The sequence below is a fragment of the Drosophila mauritiana genome, chromosome 3R, assembly GCF_004382145.1.
Source record: "Drosophila mauritiana strain mau12 chromosome 3R, ASM438214v1, whole genome shotgun sequence".
In the NCBI taxonomy this organism is placed as follows: Eukaryota; Metazoa; Arthropoda; class Insecta; order Diptera; family Drosophilidae; genus Drosophila; species Drosophila mauritiana.
In genome coordinates this window covers 14711191-14729321 of record NC_046670.1, presented here as the reverse complement: position 1 = coordinate 14729321, position 18131 = coordinate 14711191, and the positions used below count along the sequence as shown (strand labels likewise).

Here is an 18131-nt window from a genome sequence, read left to right as displayed (position 1 = left end):
TAACAGCGGAAGAGAAATAAAGCTGATGCTGTTAGCGAGAGTTCACGTTCACAGCAGCACAAATGCCGGCCAACATGTGATGTTAACTCTGCAAGTCTGTCAACGAAACAAATGCAATTACACGGGTAAACTGCTCCATTGTTATGGGGCATGTTTTATGCATTGAGCAGTTAGGCAAATTACTCATTTGGATTTTATGTAAATTTTTAGTCAGTGAATGCATAAGCCCCAAGTGAGACCTAAATTATCCTGTAAGCCTAGTCAATTTCGTGGCAAAGGGTAAGTGGGAGGGAAAGGATGCAATCATAGCACCGTTTATGGCGGCTTAACAGTGCGATAACATAATTCCTCATTAACGTCGAACCAAAGGCGCCTGCACAATGCTACAAAAAAGTGCTGGCCAAAAAAGAGGGGCAAAAACAAAGCGGATACGAACGAAAGTGGGGCAGCAGCAGCAGCCAGAGAAAACCGCATCTTGGACGGATATACCATGGCAAAGTGCAAAGCACTGGGATAACCGAGAATATTGCGGGCTGCAAGGAAAACAAAGGACCAAATTATAATGCGGACGAACAGGACATAGATGTCGCCGCGAACTGCAAAGACATTCGCGACTTTGAAGGGTGGAGTTCGGTTTCGAGAAGAGCAAAAATCGCGAAAAAACTAAAGCTTTCGCATAAAATTCAATTTGTCGTGTGCAGCAGCCATGAATATGCCGAACTCCGGCTTTAAGCCGAACCTGATGATGGTCCCACGGCTCCCACTCCGCCCCCTGGGCGTAACATATGCGCGAAATTACTTACGTAGTGCTGTCAGTGACAGTTTTGGATCTGGAACCACCCCAGCGCCAGCCCGAAACCCAATTCCAACCTCAGCCCCGACCTCAGCCCCAGCCCAATTTCCATCCAATCCCAGCCACCATGCCGAAAACCCCACAAAGGCTTGTAAAACAATGGCTGCATATATGCAGAAGACACATTCACTTTTTAATGCAGCCCCGCCCACATACACAATTGCGAATATTTTTATTGTTTATGTAGTTAAATAATTGAACCACCCACGGCCACACACACAATCATTGGCAAATTAAAACGATTTTTACATATACTTGCGCCTTTGTTTTGCTTTATGCAGTTGTATTGAAAGGCCCGCAGCTAATTGTTTTTCATAAAATATAACTAAAAGAATTACTCAAAAACATTTGCCCGGAACACGGACATGTCGAGAGTTCATTATAGGGCTATTATATGGGCTTAGTAGCTTAACTGAACAAATGTTGGCCCTGTCAAATTTGTATCTAGTCGACTATTGAGTGTTGTCATATGCAGGAACCAAATTAGTTTCTATGAATAGACCATACATGATAATAGTTGTTGAAACAAAAATATTTTGCATTTTAATCATGTTTCAGGGACATTGATTACATCACTTTTTCAATGTACTATTATTCCCTCTACCCCTCTTATTTCTTCACCATTCACAGGTATAAACAATCGAGCGAATTATCCTTGCCAGTTGGAATGAAGAAAAATTTTCTGCTTAGCTCTGCAGTTCACTCAATAGAACTCAATCATGCAAGACCCTTGGAAATGAATTTCTCCTGCCTTTTGCACACCTTTCACTTTTTTCTCACAAGTCATTAATCACAGTTGTTGAAGGAAGGGTGGTGGGAAAAATTATAAAATTACTCAAAGGAGCAGATAAAAAATTGGATAAGAATGAACCGTCTTAAATGGGTCGCTGGAATTAATGCGATTAAATTGGACAAACGCCTGCTCTGCTTACAATGGGTAATCAAATTAAAATCCAAAACAGGACATCCACGATTTCTACAAGGAGGATATATGGAGTCGAAGATTAGACAGGGACTGAAATAAGGTCATTGTTCGAGGTTGGATCCTAATTAAGCTTAGTGTTGCCAATAACAAAACTCCCTTACTATGTTACCAGGTTTTATTAGAGGAAGTTTAAGCTGTTCTCCAGGTGAAGTATATACCGAAAATCAGACTGAAATCACTGCTGAAAATCTCTGGCCAGGCAGAGGCGCATACCAGCCAGGAAAAACATAAATTTCTGGGAAAAATGTTCAACAGCCGGCAATTAATTCAAAATTTATAGCCAGTCAAGCACTAAGGCATCATTGTCCACATCCCGGCACATCCATCGTGTCTGGCTAATGTGAACCCATGGGCGGTGTTCTGGTCGGGATGAGGGGGTCGTTAAGGGGATAATTCCAATTTTGCTGTTGAGAGGACCATGTCGGTTGGAGGGGCTGTATACTGTGTAACAAGGGACCGCATTAGCCGCAATGGCCGTGTGTGACAGCTGGACGATGTCGCATATGAGTAGGAGTAGGAATATGCCGGTCCTGACTGTGTCATTTATGCATTGGCGACTGATTGATTTGGCACACTCTGGAGCCCCTCAGCTCGAGGGAGTCAAGTTAATGTTCGACCGATGTTCCTGCGGTCGACATCAGCTCCGGCCTGAAGTGTTGATCACTGCACTCGGAAAAGCGCACTGAATACATAACTACAACAAGTGATGAACTTCATAAAAATGCGATATTCAAGGGTTTAACTAGAAGGTCATATAAATTCGCTTTGATTTAAGCAAATAGCAATAGACCAAATAAATCAAGATTTGTTGGATCATTCAATAAAAGAATATAGATGGAAAGTAGTTCAATCTCCGCTTCGAAAAGATTCGCTTTGAAATAAAAGATGTTTGTCGCCCCAAAATAATATCCAATAAGTATATTTCTTAAATCTTACGTCAGAATTAAAGAGGTCATCAAGAGTATGCCAATGTTCTGAGAAACAGGTCGCTTATAAACCAAATACTTACTGTTACTAGCGGAAAAATAGTAATAGAATATTGCCTAAACACAGGCACAGGCGCATATAAGAACATTGTAAACCGATGTGAATAGAAACCACTCCCATCGTTTCACAAACAAGAACCATTTCAATTTGGTTCATTTAACCAAAGAGGATAGCATTTATGGCAGTAAGTGCAGAGGGAAAAGCGAATGAAGCCTTAAACAGAGTTCAAATGACAGTGAAAATCTTTCTGCAAATCCTCCAGGCAACAATTACACATTTGGCTGTGACTCGGACCGAGTTGTTCTGTGCTGGCATTAATGCGGTTAGGCTGTGTAACCTTCATCCCAGTCGCATGAGAATAGCCGACTATCCCCCTCCGGAGCCACACCCTCCCCCCGCCCAAAAGTGCCAGGAAGTCTAAAAAAGAAAATTCGTTTTTTCCAGTTTCGGGTAGCTGTAGCTGTGGCTGTTGTTTTGGTACCGTGCCACGGCATCCTCGGCATGACAACTTCACTCTGTTGCTCCATTTGCAACATTTATGCGATTTCGTATGTTGCTGCCTGTCGGTTGTATCTGGTGTATCTGTGTGCGGAAGGTCATTTTATTGTTTCCAGACAAAATGGTCAAATGGGAATTCAGCTTTTAGCTCAGCTTTTTTGGTGCTGTGTGTGTGGGTAGCCGATAGATTTAGATTGAACTGTCGAACATGTAACTGGGTTCTGTCCAATTCTGCCCATATACAAGCCCAACAAAAAGGGGAAACTTTGGGAGATAGGCCAACGAACCAGTCAGCCGACCAGCGTAAACAATGCAAATGATTAGAATAATCGCCGAAGGTGTTTGACTCAACCGGACTTACTTGCCCCATAAACACAAATTTCAGTTTGCCGCAATAAAAGTTTTCATTTTGGCCCCTTTCGACCGTTTTTACGACTCTCGATTGACTTTTGCGTCGGAACAGATCAAAATAAATTTCATGGGCTCATTTTTAAATGGAATCAAGAAGGGATAGTCTTTATATTTAAGCTTTTAAGGAAGCGTAAGCAGGAGCACTAAATTAAATTATTCATTGATAAATTTCCAATTATCAGAAGTCGTCAGCTTTCTCGGTACAAAAGCAGAGAGGTAACTCTAATTTATATCGTTTTTTCGCTGACAAAGTGGGGGAAATATTCATTTATTTCCCCGCTTACAATCGTCTGTATTTATGTCCCACTCCCTTTTGGAATGCTAATTTCCACGTGAAAATTTTCGACGCGCTTGCAAATTAGGTTCTGTGGCTGGGGTTTTCGAACCAGCCATGGTGATATGTCCAAAAAGTGGAAATGGTAGATTTGTTTTGGTTGCATTAATTATGCACAGAACAATTTGTGACAACCTAGCCGTAGCTTGGCTCTTTTAACCCTATTATAGCACTTTAAAGAAAGGAAATTAGTATTTAGTATTACATTTGTATCTACTTTAAATTTGTTGAAATAACTCTTTATTAGTAGCTTTCCTTTAAATGATCTAGGCTTTTAACTTGAGCTAATTAGATTTGGGAGGGCCAAGAATTTTCTCGATTTCGCAGAGTCTGTCCATTACCTGCTGATTTCTGGCCTTTTGATCCTTTAGCTTTTCTCCAATGGCATCCAGGGTGGCTGCAATGGCCAATAGCGAAACATCGGTGGTCTGAAGATCTCTTAGCAAAGGAGTTATCTTTGCCACGGGAACAGAATCTGAGGGTGACGATGATTGTTCGGGAATTTCCGCATTGGGAACCTCTTCAACTGGTTTCTCCGCAATGGTGGAAACCACTTCAGATGTTCCAACAGTAGTATTTTCTGGGGTGTCTCCAGCCGTAATTGGTACTTCGGCAACTGGAGCTTCAGAAATCACTGGTTCTGCAGATATTGAAACCTCCGAGACTGCTGCCTCTATTGGGATGGTGCTCTGTTCAACAATGACCTCCTCCGGCTTTGTCTCCGTCTCTGGAATTTCAGCTGCTGCGATCTCTTGAGGGACCGGAGGGTCAATGGCAGTATCAGATACTTCTGCAGCAGCAGTAACGATTTCAACGGGTGTGGTGATTTCGGTAGCTGGAGCAGCGTCATTGATGTTGGCAGCATCTGGTTCCGGAGTAGTGGCTGGAGCTTCAGTTATGGCAGGATCCAGAACTTTTTCGGCTACAGCTTCAGGAATCACAGCAGCAGTTTCTGGAATCGGTGTTGGAGTTTCTGTCACTGGCTCCTCTACGGCAACCACTGGTTCCTGGATTGCGACAGGTGCCTCCACATGTATGGGTTCTGTAGGAGTCGCTAGGCATGGTTCCGGTTCGTTTATGGGTTCTGGAGCTGTAACTGGAGCGACAGCCACTTCTGGAGAGGCAACTGCTTCGCTTGGCGGCGGTAATGAGGTCTCTGGTACTGGCGAAGATGTTGTTTCTGCAGCTTCAACAGCTGGCGCGGAAGTAGCTTGTTCTATTGAATCCGCAATAGGACCTGGTGGTTCCACAGGCTCGATTATTAAATCAGCAGCTGCCTCAGGTGGAGCAACGTCTGCAACTGCAACTTCTGTTGTAACCTCGACAGGCGGTGCAACTGGCGTTTCAACGGCAGCCTCTGTTGGTACACAAACATCTATAGGTTCCGTAGGCACAGCCGCAGGTGGTGCAGTGGTTTCGGGAACAGAAGCCGTAGTTGTTGGAGTAGAAACGATGGGAGCAGCGATAGCCGCAGCTTCAGCAGGTACATCAGCGGGTGCGGCGATCACAGAAGCAACTTCTGGTATATCTGAAGATGCTATGGTCACTGGTGCTGTTGCTGTTGTCTCAGGAGCTGGGGTTTCGGCAGCCACCACAGCTGGTACAGGTTCGGCAGCCACAGGAGAGACAACAGGTGGAGGTACGCCAACAGGAGTTTCAGCAACAGCACTAGCAACAGGTGATGCATCGATCACTGGAGCTACTTCGGGAACAGCAGATGCAGTGACTTCCGGATCCGTTACTGCTGGTGCTGGTATTGCAGGAACTGGAGTCGAGGCAACGACTGGAGCTGGTATTGATTCTACTGCTGCAGGAGGCACAACTGGTTGTGTTATCTCAGCAACAGCAACTGGAGCAACTTCTGGGGTTTCTGCAACAACAGGTGGTGCAATGGTTTCTGGCTCTGGGGCAGGAGTAGGAGGTGTAGCTACAGCAGTATCCGCAACTTGAGACTCGGCAACGACTAGAGCAACGGCTGGTATTTCTGGTGCAGTTGTTGAAGCTGCAGCAGCTACCGGAGGCTCAGTCGGAGCACTAACAGGAGGGACCACTGCGGTCTCCACAGGGGGTGCAACCGACACAGGCGGTAAAGCTTCAGCCGGCGCAACGACTGGGGTTTCAGTAGCCGCTGGAGCAACGACCACTGGCTCAGCTGCAGCTAGTGGTGTCGTTGCCACGATGGGAGTGGCGGCGACAGTAGTCTCGGGAACAGCAACAGTTGGTGCTGCGGCAACAGGAGCTGAAACCACGGGGACGAGAGGAGCAACGGACTCCGGTGTGGCTGCAACCAGAGTTTCAGCAACAGGAAGTGAAGCGATCGCTGGAGTCTCGGCGACGACGGGAACAGCTGCAGGAGCAACGGCAGGCGCAACAACTGGAGCAACAACAGGAGCAGCTGGTGGTGCAGCAGCTACAGGTGCTGCAACGGGAACCGTGGTGTTAGCGGGAACCACAGGTGGTGTGGCGATCACAGGGGCAACAACGGGAGTCGCAGCAACAGGAGGCGCCACGGGTGGTGAAACAGCAGCCGGAGCAGGAGCTGCGGCAGCAACAGGTGGCGTTGCTATCACAGGCGCAGCTACAGGAGCTGGGGCAACAGGAGTGGGTGTTGCAACAACGGGAGGTGCCACTGGTGCTGAAACAGCGACCGGAATCTGAGCAACAGCAACGGGTGGTGTTGAAACTGGACTTGCTGCCGGCGGCGTTGGGGCTGCAACAACTGGAGGCGCCACAGATGCGACAGGAGCGACGGATGCGGCAGCAATTGGAGCTGGAGCAGGAGCAGTAACTGTTGCCGGTTGCACACTGGCAACGGTGGGCGGTGGAGCAACTGGAGTAACTGCAATCGGTGCCGCTGGTGCGGGAGCCACTACCGCTGGTGCAGGAGCCACTGCCGCAGGACTAACTACTTGGACAGGGGCAGCCACTGCTGATGGCGCCACAGGCGCAGCAACTGGTGCTGAAACAGGCGATGGAGTCGTTCCTGGTTCCATGTCTATCTTTTGCCCACTTTCACATAAAAGTTAATCCGTTTGTTCCTTTTGGGCGGATTTTACCTTGTCCAATGCTTAGTAGCAAAAATGTTTCATGGCCAGCTTTTCATGGTCAGCAGACAACTGAAAACAGAGGAATGAAAACGAGAAAAACATGAGACGTGGCAAGGCTGGTTCTGACCATGATTTAGGCCATCGCCTTAAATTACATAAAATCGATGAAAAACCAGATAAGAATGAGAAAAATAAGAATAAAAGTTTTGCGGAAAATACTGATTCAAATATCGATAAAATACATTTACATTTATTAAATTAGATTAGATTTGTCTTGACTACATGAGAAGTAAAAGTTAGAGCAACTTGGTTAACTTGTCTCTTGCTTCTGACATCTATTCGAAATATATTTTTCTATTACAGAACTGTAGTTGCTATATTATATAAGAGAAAATTAAAACACTTGCACAACCTCCGCCGAAAGTTCGAAATTAAGCAGTCAGCAATGAAATGGTCTACTATTAGGAACTGCCTCTTAAATAAATCAATCCTTTTTAATATTTTCAATATTACCAACCAATTTAATTTGTTTAATAGTTTTGAACAGCGACCGACTTGCCGATGAGAAAAACGGTGTTTAACTGGCCCGTTGACTCAGTTTTCTTGGACATTTTTACCTCTTTTCATTGGTTTACCTTCGGTCAGAAGTCCGACAACTGCCCATTGAGCGCAAAAACTATACGCATAGTTTCGAGTGCTTTTTGCGTTTTTCCGATTCCTAGGCCCTAAGGTGCTTACCAGCTGACCTTAGCCACATATTAAATTTGTTCCGGCTCGCACGAGGAAACATTTGGCGCTGAAAAGTGTGCTATGGTACATGCGTTGGCGTTCACCACTGCGTATGAGTGATATTCGCACATTATTCGATTATCGATTCCGTTCGCATCTTGCCAAATGCATCGGGTAGATAAATCGGGGAAACGCTTTCAAGAATTTATTCGTGCTCCAGTGCATATCGCTTACCACTCGCTTTGTCAGCTGCACTCGCAGACACATAACTGGTTATTTACACAATACTGATTACTTTGCCGTATTTGCAATGTAGTTGTCAACAAAATGCGACATGTCCCCGCGCTGCCCCGCACTGCCCCGCCCTGTCCCGACCATCCACAATCCATTTGCTATCGTGGCCCATTCAATGTCTGATGCAATGACAGTTGACAAACTGCCACTACGTAGCCGTTGGATCGAAACACATTAGCTCGGTGGAAATGTAATCGCAAAGAACTAAGAAATAAATCTTTCAATTTTTCGAGTGAATGCCGGGTAGGAAGTGCAGCCAAATGTAAAGCAATCCACAGAGGCAGCCGGCAAGTTGCACATGCCGTCCGTTGGAGCAAGTGTAATGTGATCTGCGTACAATTTGCAGGCGTCGTTTTAAAAAGTCCAACACCAACACCTCCACCTCCACCTCCACCTTCGCCTCACTTGCCTCTCTGCTGGCCGGGAGCCGAGCACACTTGAGACTTTTGCAAATAGTTTTTCCACATATGAACAGAAAGAATTTTTCTCGCAGGATGGAAAATAAAAAAGAGTTGCGAACGAAAAGAAAAGAAATACATATATATAAATAGACGAGATGGGAAAACGCTTATATGGAAATGATTTCACTGGAGAAGTGGAGGAGCGATGCGGAGTAGTTGTGAAGATTGAATTGGCAGTTCAATTTCACGTATTATTGACATTTAAGCGTAAGCATTTGAATATAAACTGAACCCGGCTCAGGGATTGAATGCTTGGAAGGCCGAGAGAGAGTCCTTTCACAGGATGCACAGACATTGGCTGCCTATTATTTTCTGTGCGATAAATCAATCGCATGAAGCAAAATGCAGAGAAAATACCAAGATAAGTGGAAATGAAATTACATCAAGCATACAAATTGTATTTATACTTTATTCTATCTCCTCCTGCATCACTGAACCCGACAATTGATCTGAGCTGCGAAGGAGTTTGCGTACCTCAACGAATACATTCGATTTCCTTCGAATCTGATGAGTGATCTCAAATTATAATTGCCAGCAAAAGAATATAAGACTAAGAAAATGATTGCTATATTTTACAAATATTTCTGAGCCAAAGTTTGAAACCTAAAACAATTCTCGGCTGAAAACCATTCCCTGAAACAATAGATATTGCATTTCTGGCTATTTTCGAAGGTGAGGCGATCAACTAAAAAAAAAACATAAATCAGCGCAGCATATACACCTAATTGCCGTCATTTTGCACGCACTGCAAGCGTGTGGAAACTCGGGCCCGTGTGCGATTGGAAAAACCAAATACAAATATGAATACAAATGCGGGCGAAAATCGAAATTGCGAAATGTGGCAAAAAGAGCTCAAGCTTCAATCCGGAGCCGCTTCCGGGTGTATTTTGCTAAATTGCAAATATTTCTCAATTCGCATGCATCAGCAGAGAATGCAATGCAAACAATTTTCACCCAGCGGCCACAATAAAAAGGGAAACCCCCGGCGAACGCAAAAAACCCAAACACCCACACGCAGAAGGGGCACACAAAGTGCTGGCTAGGCAAAAAAAATTCGCAAAAATCGGCGCCGTATGGCAACCCTGGTCGCTGTGTGGCTGCTGCAACTATGGCGCAATTTATTTCCAGTTTGATTGGTTTTTTCGTGCTTAATTGCACTTGGCTTGCGGGGGGTGGGCTGGGCTGGTGTGATTCCGACCATCCAATTGGGATTGGTGGGGGCGGTGGTGTGGGTGATGGCTGGTAGTTGCCCCAATTGGTTGAAAGGTCGCGCTCATCACGTGCTTTAATAATTTATTCAAATTAACACGCGTCAGCCTGCCTTTCCGCTTCCCTGGGAAATTGTCTGTTACTGCGTTTATGCGGAGTGCACGCTGCTAACTTTTCCAATAAATGCCAAATATTCATTAAATATATATATTATTCATGTTTAGACACATGTCTCTTATCCTTGCAAACTGGTAGATCCGACACTTTCCCGCTAAGCATTGTTCATGAAAATTCTTATTTTCAAAGCGTGCGGCATAAACATGATATGGCCCAGCGGGTGGCTCAGACTGCGCTCGGTTAATGGCCAACACTTTGTGGTCAGAGCAAACCGGAAAACTGGCAGGCAAATGCAAAATATTGCACACAAGCACCCACTTACGGTCGCCACCCCACACCCACTTTTCAGGCCATTTTCACCTCCCTGGAAAGTGTGAGTGTGTAAATTACAGCTACATTTTTAATGCATTTTTATTTACATTTACATGGCAGCGCAAACAGAGCCCAGTTGAGCGGAGGAATATTCTGGGCCGACACGAACTTTTGACACTTGACAATTTGATTGTTTTTAAGGCAAAGTGTTAAATTATGCAAAGCACATAACAAACACAAATCGAATGGCAAGCACGCACACACTGTATCAACAGCAATGGCAAGTAAAATATTAAACATTGTGTAAAAAAAACCGAACAACAATTTGCATCAATTAACTTTGGAGAAATACTCCAGCCACTTGAATGATTTTTCAAGATTTCCATAGTGGCAAAATTCCAAGGACTTGACACTTAAATCACTTGGTGATAAGTGTTTAATCTGTTTAAGGATGTAAACTGGTTTTCTAGTTGAGTTGTCAGCTTAATAGATTTACAATTTGAGGGCATGGTTAGTAAATATTTTACATTTTTCTATTTATATACTCCATTTTTATATAAAAGTTAATTCAGAGAAAGATAAAATTTATCAGAATATTTAAAATATGCAACAAAATTAAATCCAATATTCAATTGAAAATGCTTAACGCCTTAATTAACCCTTTCAGATTTTCTTGTAAATATTCAGGAACGGGAAACCCCAACAAACAGTTTAAAAAATTCAAATGAACTGCGGAATAAATGAACAATATTTACAACGTAATTGCAACTAATGTAGCAAGTTAAATGGCAGTAAACTAATTACGATCCCTGGCCTGGTTCAACATAATTTTCATTGCATTTTTTTCTCAGCCTTTTCCCGAGACTGCTTTTCCGCTCCTTGCAGGCTTCTGCTGCTTGCGACTCCTTGCTGGCTCCTTTCTTGTGGTAAATTAACTTGAATGCCGCAATGTATTTACCGGTACTCGAGGCAGGGGAAAAACAACAAAAAGTATGGCGAAAGGAGCTAAAAAAACAATGAAAAGGCTTCGCCAAATGGAAAGGGTTAAAGAGCAAACAAATCCGACAAGCCGGGAAAAATGCTGCTGCAGGAAAGGTAGGAAAATGCGCGTGAAGAGGGCGGTGTTGGGCTGAGGGGCGTGGCCAGGAGTCGCGTAACTTTTATCATTAGTCCGCTGGGAAATTTAACGGGCACTTAAGTTTTTCTCACTCGTTTTCAACTTATTTTTTGCTGAACTATTGTTTAGCCATAGCTCCTTGCCCCAATTCCCCCACATCCCAGCTGTCACCTTTCATTTGGCTCCTGCTCAGCCCCGTTGAAAATTTATATTATGTTCACTCCGAATGCGGCACTAAGGTTAGCAGCATCATTTATAAGGAACTTTTATTTCGCTTAGCTCCGCCCGTTCGCCTTTGGCTTCGGTTTTTGCGGATATTGTTGCAATTTATTTTATTGCATTTTGTCTACAGTTTGCGGATTTAATTTGGCCCCCAGCACTGCGAACTACAATCTGGTCTTCAGCCGGGCTTAACAAGCTGCCAAGTTTTTAATGCCAGGCCTAAGCGGAAACTTTTTCGATTTGGTTTCGATGGCGGCCCTACTATATTCCTTCGCATCTCTGTACTGGTTTTTATGATTTTATGGCTTGATGTTTGGGAAAGGGCCTGTTTATATTAGGGCCACTAGCGGTCACTTTACCAGGCCAATTTTCATCGGTAGAAGAGGAGGGTTGTCAGAATTACAACACAATTTAAATGTGACTCAAGATAAGGTAGCATTGACTTGGCTACGTGTTTCAGGTTCATGTCCGAAGGATATCACAATAACACATGATGCAAGGACCAGCCCGTTCTTCAAATGTGGACACGTATTCACACAGCCTGTGCCCAGAACGAGGATAAGCCCGAAGTTCTTGTCCTGTCTCTGGTTTTTGGATATTTTCTAGATGTGAACATATGAACGCTTAAAGAAATGTCAATTACATTTGTCGATGTGGACATTTCTGGTGTTGTTGCCGCATTGTTGCTGCTGAAATTTGAAATATCATTGTGGGTGGGGCAGGAGTGCGGGGTTTTAGCCCCATTTTAGCCCAGTTTCCATTCAACGCCGAGTGACATTTGTTGAGCAGGCGAGGCCGCAACTGAGAACGGCTGTGGGCACTCAGCACATGTCCTTTTTGCAACAAGGAATTATGTTCCCTTCCCTTCCCTTCCCATCCCGTACAAAAGGGTCCTGACAAAAGTTCAGAGTATTTTAGCAGCACGCACATACACAATTTATGAACTTTTCACTCAGATGGGATGTGCGGCATGTTTCTTATCCAGTTTGAGGTTTTAATTTAACTGAAATGCCCGTTTGACCGACCAACAAACAGTTTCATTGCAGCATTTCCGCATTGTTCACATCATAATTTGGATTCTTGCACAAGCGTTTTTGTCTTGGCGAGCCAATTATTTTATTTGAAAGCCAAGCGTACGGGCAGTTGGACAATAATATTTTCAGTTAAACTACATTTTTCCAATTGATTGGCAATAAATATTTTAAAAAGTTCTTTCCAAAAATATGTACATCTAGGAGAGGTATTGTGAAAATATTCAAAGTAAATAAGCTCGGGGAGCCTTAAAGCTTTTCTTTTTGGCGTGCACAAAGCATTTTCCATGCTCCACTGCCAACTCACCTGCTGCACTTCCGTTTTGACTGGAATCAATTTATTTCTTATTGAATTCATTGATGTGCACTCTTTCTATTTACCTTTTTATGTGCTTTCTCTCACAAATTGTTTCGCTTCGCTGGCATTTGCATTCAACCGATTGTGTTATGGTTGACTCTTAGGCAATAAACAAATAATTAACTTTTATTTGAATAGCTAATAATCAGGACTTTTTCGCGGACATGTGATGATAAAAGTTTTTATTACTATATCCGTAAATATAAATTTAACAATCTGATTAAATGAATTTAAAATATGTTCACTAGCAAGGAGAACCTTTACATTGAATGGTTATTAGAAACTAGTCAAAGTGACTTGTGGATCCTAAACAAAGAGAAAGCTACTTTGGCATATGGCAATGGAATCATCTCTAATCGGGAGCTTAAATGTGCTCTGTTCTGAGGACCCTTTCCAATGCTGCTCATAAATAGAGGCCACAAATGGCCAAAAGGTTTCGGGCCCACCCAATCAGAGCCCACCCACAATAGGAGGCGGGGAAGCAAATGACTCTTGAGAATATGTGGTAAACGAGGTCCCCATTCACAGTAAATTCTATGGGAATTCTATGGCACTTCCTCCAATTCCATTCAATCTTGATTCAAAGCCAGCTGTGAACTGCGAAATGAGCGAATCGGACTGGGCCGAAACCCCATCCTTTGACGTCATCTTGGCCAGGAGTGTGTGAGCCGAGTTAGAGGGCCACATAATAAGCTCCATTTCCGCCTTTCCACGCTGAATTGCCAGCACTTACACACACCTTAGCAGCGCATTGAGAGGCGGCCGAGGCAGGTGCAAATAAAACGCTAAATTTGTGTACTTTTCGGCGGCTGCGTTGCCCTGCGTTGCCTCAAAATCCTTGGTCGAGCAAGGAATTGAAAAACATTTACCACAAAACCATTCACATACGTGAGCCACAAACGGTTCGCAGGACGGTGGCAGCTGGCAGAAGGAGCAAGAAAGCTGCAAAAGCGCCGTGAGTTGGGCAAAAACTAATGCAGGAAAAGCGTTTGCTTTTACCCAAGAGCTGGAAAAACGTTGTCAGTTAGGCGGGTATAGCTGAATTCAGTGCGGAATCGAAAAGAAAGGAATGGCATGGAAGCAGGGCACCTAAGTGCCAAGCATATGTCTTCCAACAAAGCAGATAGACACACTCACATTCACACGTGAGTGTCGCTCCTTTTTCCATTCTCACAAGTTTTTAGCTCAGGTTTTCCACCTGCCTGGCACCGGATTTATCCAGCAGTGCTGATGTCTTCCCAGTGCCCAGTTGTCCAGTTGCACATGTAATTCCCAGCCCTGCCCGCCTCTGATCTGCAGTTTTCCAGTTTTTATTTTAGTTTTTTAGCGATTTTTTTACATTTTAGTCATTGGCGAGAAAACTTTGTCGAGTTTGTTAGTTTTTCTCAACTTAGTAGATCAATAATATGACCATTATGTGTGTTGGCACGATTGCCGAGTTTTGTTCTCCTAACTGGGAAATTTTTTAAAAACGCACCATGACTGTATGCCAATATTTTGGTAAAATTGAGTATGCTTCACCTAAAGTTTGAATTACCCGCTTGCATTATTTAAGTTAAAAGTGATAAGGCAATAGTTTTAAAGTTCTTGCTTACTACAATATGAAATCATATCTAAAGATGACAGCTTTCCTACAATTACATTTTTAAGAAATAAACATCCAATATTAAAAACTCCTTTGAAAACACAGATCTAATATTCCATGAGTGCATTAGAGTGGATTAGGGTTCCTGAAGCAGAGTCTATCCGGACACAATTTGCGGGCAGCCAAGCGACAGTTAACAAAGCCACGAGGACAATGACAACCTTGTCCATTTATTACCTTGGCCATAACAAACAAAAAAAAGTAGGGAAAGCCATCATCCCGGTATTTACACTTGTTTCGCGCCACGAAGGATTCGCCACGTGCCGCATTCCACGTAGCCCGAGATTTCCTTCCTGTTGGCGGAACCTTTTTAGCATGTCCACGGGCGAAAAATAAACGAGCCAAGAAGGAGTTCAGCTCAATTGAGTCAGCCGGGCGAAGTGCGCCGGAAGTGCATTTTGGAGTCCAGTTGAGCCCGGGGATTGCGAAGTTCCCCGGTTTTGGGTTAATTGATTCGCGAGCGGGGCACGTACGAGGCGGTAATGCGATGGAGTTTTTACGAGATGCTCTGATTTATTCAATTATAATGAGGGTCTTGACACGCTCTGACTTTCGGAACGCGTGAATAATGCAATTCGTATGACGAATTGGGGAGCAGTAATCTCGTAAGGCTGGGGAGCACGAGAGCAGATGCCAAGTGCTCTCCCAGGATGTGCCGGCTCCCATTACAGGACCTCCGCACCCGAAGACAATCACATAAACACGCATTTCCCTCGGAGTGGGACAAATTAAATTACACCAAAGCTGCTTTCACGTCTAGGACATGCCACGTTTGGCCGAGCAGAGAGCGAATGAGCCAGGACTATGTGCTCTGGCCGGGACAAATCGTAATTCAAATAAAACAATGTAATTTACCACAGGAAGCCGAGAACGTGGCCTAATAGGCAAATGCTCCCTGCTGGTTCCGCACAAGGAAATGTTCGACAACAAAGGAAACTTTCCACATACATACACGTACCGAAAACCGCTGCCAGGGCGCCCAACGTTATCCTGGAAATCGGACTCAAGTCCTTGAACCGAAAATAGAATTGAAATAGAAGCAGAACGCTTGAAATTCGAAATAAGAAAATCGAGGGCTTAGTTCGGAACAGAACTTCGATTAATTATCCACATTATTTGCGTTGTAAACACTTTAGCATTATTATAAGCCATGGTCGGCACCATGGTCGGTAATGAGCCCTCAAATCGAGTATACAGAAGATAATTCCAGATTATCGCAAAAGGAACCGCAGGAGCAAACGGAAAACTTTGTGGCACGACAAACCGAAAGCAAGATATCATTTCAAGGACCGTATATGCTTGTTCATAAAAGCACTCACTCCCACGCAGTCCATACAGATGCTCATACAATTTATGGCAAAACAGATGTATTCGGCTTTATTTATTTTCAGTCTGGGTTAGGGGATTCGGATCGGGGCTCCGCTTGTTGTCTTTTGTGCCACCGCATCACAAAAATAATCTCAAAGGACCCCTCCACACACACACGCACGCATATTTCGGGGGGTGGCAAGGCCAGAAATCATATCAGGCAACAACACAAGGACCAGGAACAGGAACAGCAGGAGCACCAGAACCAGTACCAGTACGAGTACCAGTGGCAGACATGAAAACAAATCCCTTTGCACATTTTCCGAAAATGAGAAAATGCAAAAGTTTTGCTTCGGTCGGTAAGACAATGCTCTGGTTGGGAATGGCGAAGGGTCGGGCCTCATAGAAAAGCGGCAAATTAAAACAAACCTCAGGTTGCCCGTATTCGGAAATGAGCAAAAAAAGGAGGACAAATCCAACAACAGCTACAAGAACAAGCCAAATCCAGCCGAAACTTGAGAATATTTTGGCCAACTTTTTTCTTCCCGCTTCCATCTGTCTCGTTTTCTCTCCTTCGTTGGCTCCGTGCATCGGACCAAGTTGATGAAATGCCGAGGGGTGTTGTCTGCCAGCCTTCCCTCCCCATGGGCGTGGGTGTGGAGGGGCGTTTCCCCATTAACTCTGAGTTGATTCTTTCACACCCGCCACAGGGGGCCACCACCATATTTTTTTGGGGGGAGCAGGGGCGTGGCGCGGCTAAAGGCGTTAATGTTCGTTGATGTTTACGTACGGGAATTAACTTATTTGTCAGGTACTTGTTAAGCTAATAGGGGCACATTTAATGCGATGAGCTGAAAATTGCTGTCACACAAGATTTGCACAGTCATTGCGAGGGGTTTTCACTAATGTCGATGAATGTGAATTTATACACTTCGTAATGTCAAATATCAAATGATACTGCTTGCAAGGCAACTTACCCACAAGAATTCTGAAAATGCGCTCAATTATGTTTTTTAATCAAAATCGGTGCAAACTGAAAATATTTGTTCTAAATTGTTCGTAAATAAATGTTATTTGGCAATAGAAAATACGTGAAAATCTAAAACGATCTTCACTGTAAATAACCGCGCTTGAACTTTTAGCAAAATTATTTTTTTGTTGTGCATTTTATGTTATTTGAATATTACAACTATTACAAATTCCCCCCTTTTTCGTTAATTTACAAGTTTTCCCTTCATAATCCTGTTCCTTTGGTAATGCTATCCATCGACTAGCTTAGGAAGATTGTATTTTTGGCAAAAGAAAAGCATTGGAAGCAGCACCAAAGTTAAGATTGAATAAAAGTCATGATGGAATCCTAATAAATATTTATATTTGTTTACTTCCCGCGGAACCGTGCCATCCCCCCCACACACTTCACCCATCACAGACGCGGCTGAGACATTACAGGAAAATGTGTTTTTTCATTACGACTGGCAAGTGCGCTTTGTAGTGGATCTCGGAGTGTTCTTGTCTGCCTCGAGTGCACTTCTCCGACGCTCTGGCACTGGAGCCCTCCTTTGGCACCCAAGCCTTTCCTTTCCGAGCATTTGTTGGAGCCCTAGACGTAGGGGAATTTCTCATAACGCCAGGGCCAAAGGCACTGACGAAGACGACTTGGGGTCCTCCGCGCAAATGAAGCGCAATTAAAATGTAATTTTTATGCAAATTCCGTGCATAAGTGAACTTTTAATTAATTCAGCTCGAAAATAAATGAGAACTTTGTCCATAATTATGCATTTCTTTGCCCCATCCTGACCATTTTGCTGCACTGCACCTTGCTTTTTTGTATTTTCGGCGTTGCTTGTGGGTGTTGTGAATCGCAATAGACAAGCAACTAATTTGGCTTACTATTCCGGGGCAAGGGATTCTAGATTCCCCTTCAAACAATATCCACAGATTCTGCCAGAGATCTGGTTCAGAGAGAATCCTGGAAGCTTGAATTGAAATGACTACAAATTGGTTAATTTTAATAAACGAAAGTACCAAACTGATTGAATGCATAAATAAGCGAGTCTGTCAATCCGACTGATTGATTACGGTTTGGCTCTCGAATATGTGAACACATTTCACACGATCCGGCTGTGCGGCACTAAACGCTTAATTAAAATAATAAATGCTCTATTATACGGCGCCAAAAGTCCTTTGGCAGCCAAGCTCTCTCTCTCTCTCTC

The 18131-nt window shown here is 43.9% G+C and overlaps 1 protein-coding gene across 1 annotated transcript; it reads right to left on the bottom strand.

Annotated features, from left to right (window-relative positions):
- Window positions 1-3638: 3638 nt before the first annotated feature.
- On the bottom strand, window positions 3639-7707 carry LOC117145296 (calphotin). Its single transcript, XM_033310887.1, has 2 exons — window positions 7633-7707; window positions 3639-7184 (listed from the first exon to the last, which is right to left on the bottom strand). The coding sequence occupies exon 2, from the start codon at window positions 7059-7061 to the stop codon at window positions 4353-4355; it is 2709 nt and encodes a 902-aa protein (XP_033166778.1). The 5' UTR covers window positions 7062-7184; window positions 7633-7707; the 3' UTR covers window positions 3639-4352.
- Window positions 7708-18131: the final 10424 nt, after the last annotated feature.

Bases quoted from the DNA above. Each gene is read 5' to 3' on its own strand.
- LOC117145296 (XM_033310887.1), bottom strand. From the start codon at position 7,061: ATGGAACCAGGAACGACTCCATCGCCTGTTTCAGCACCAGTTGCTGCG.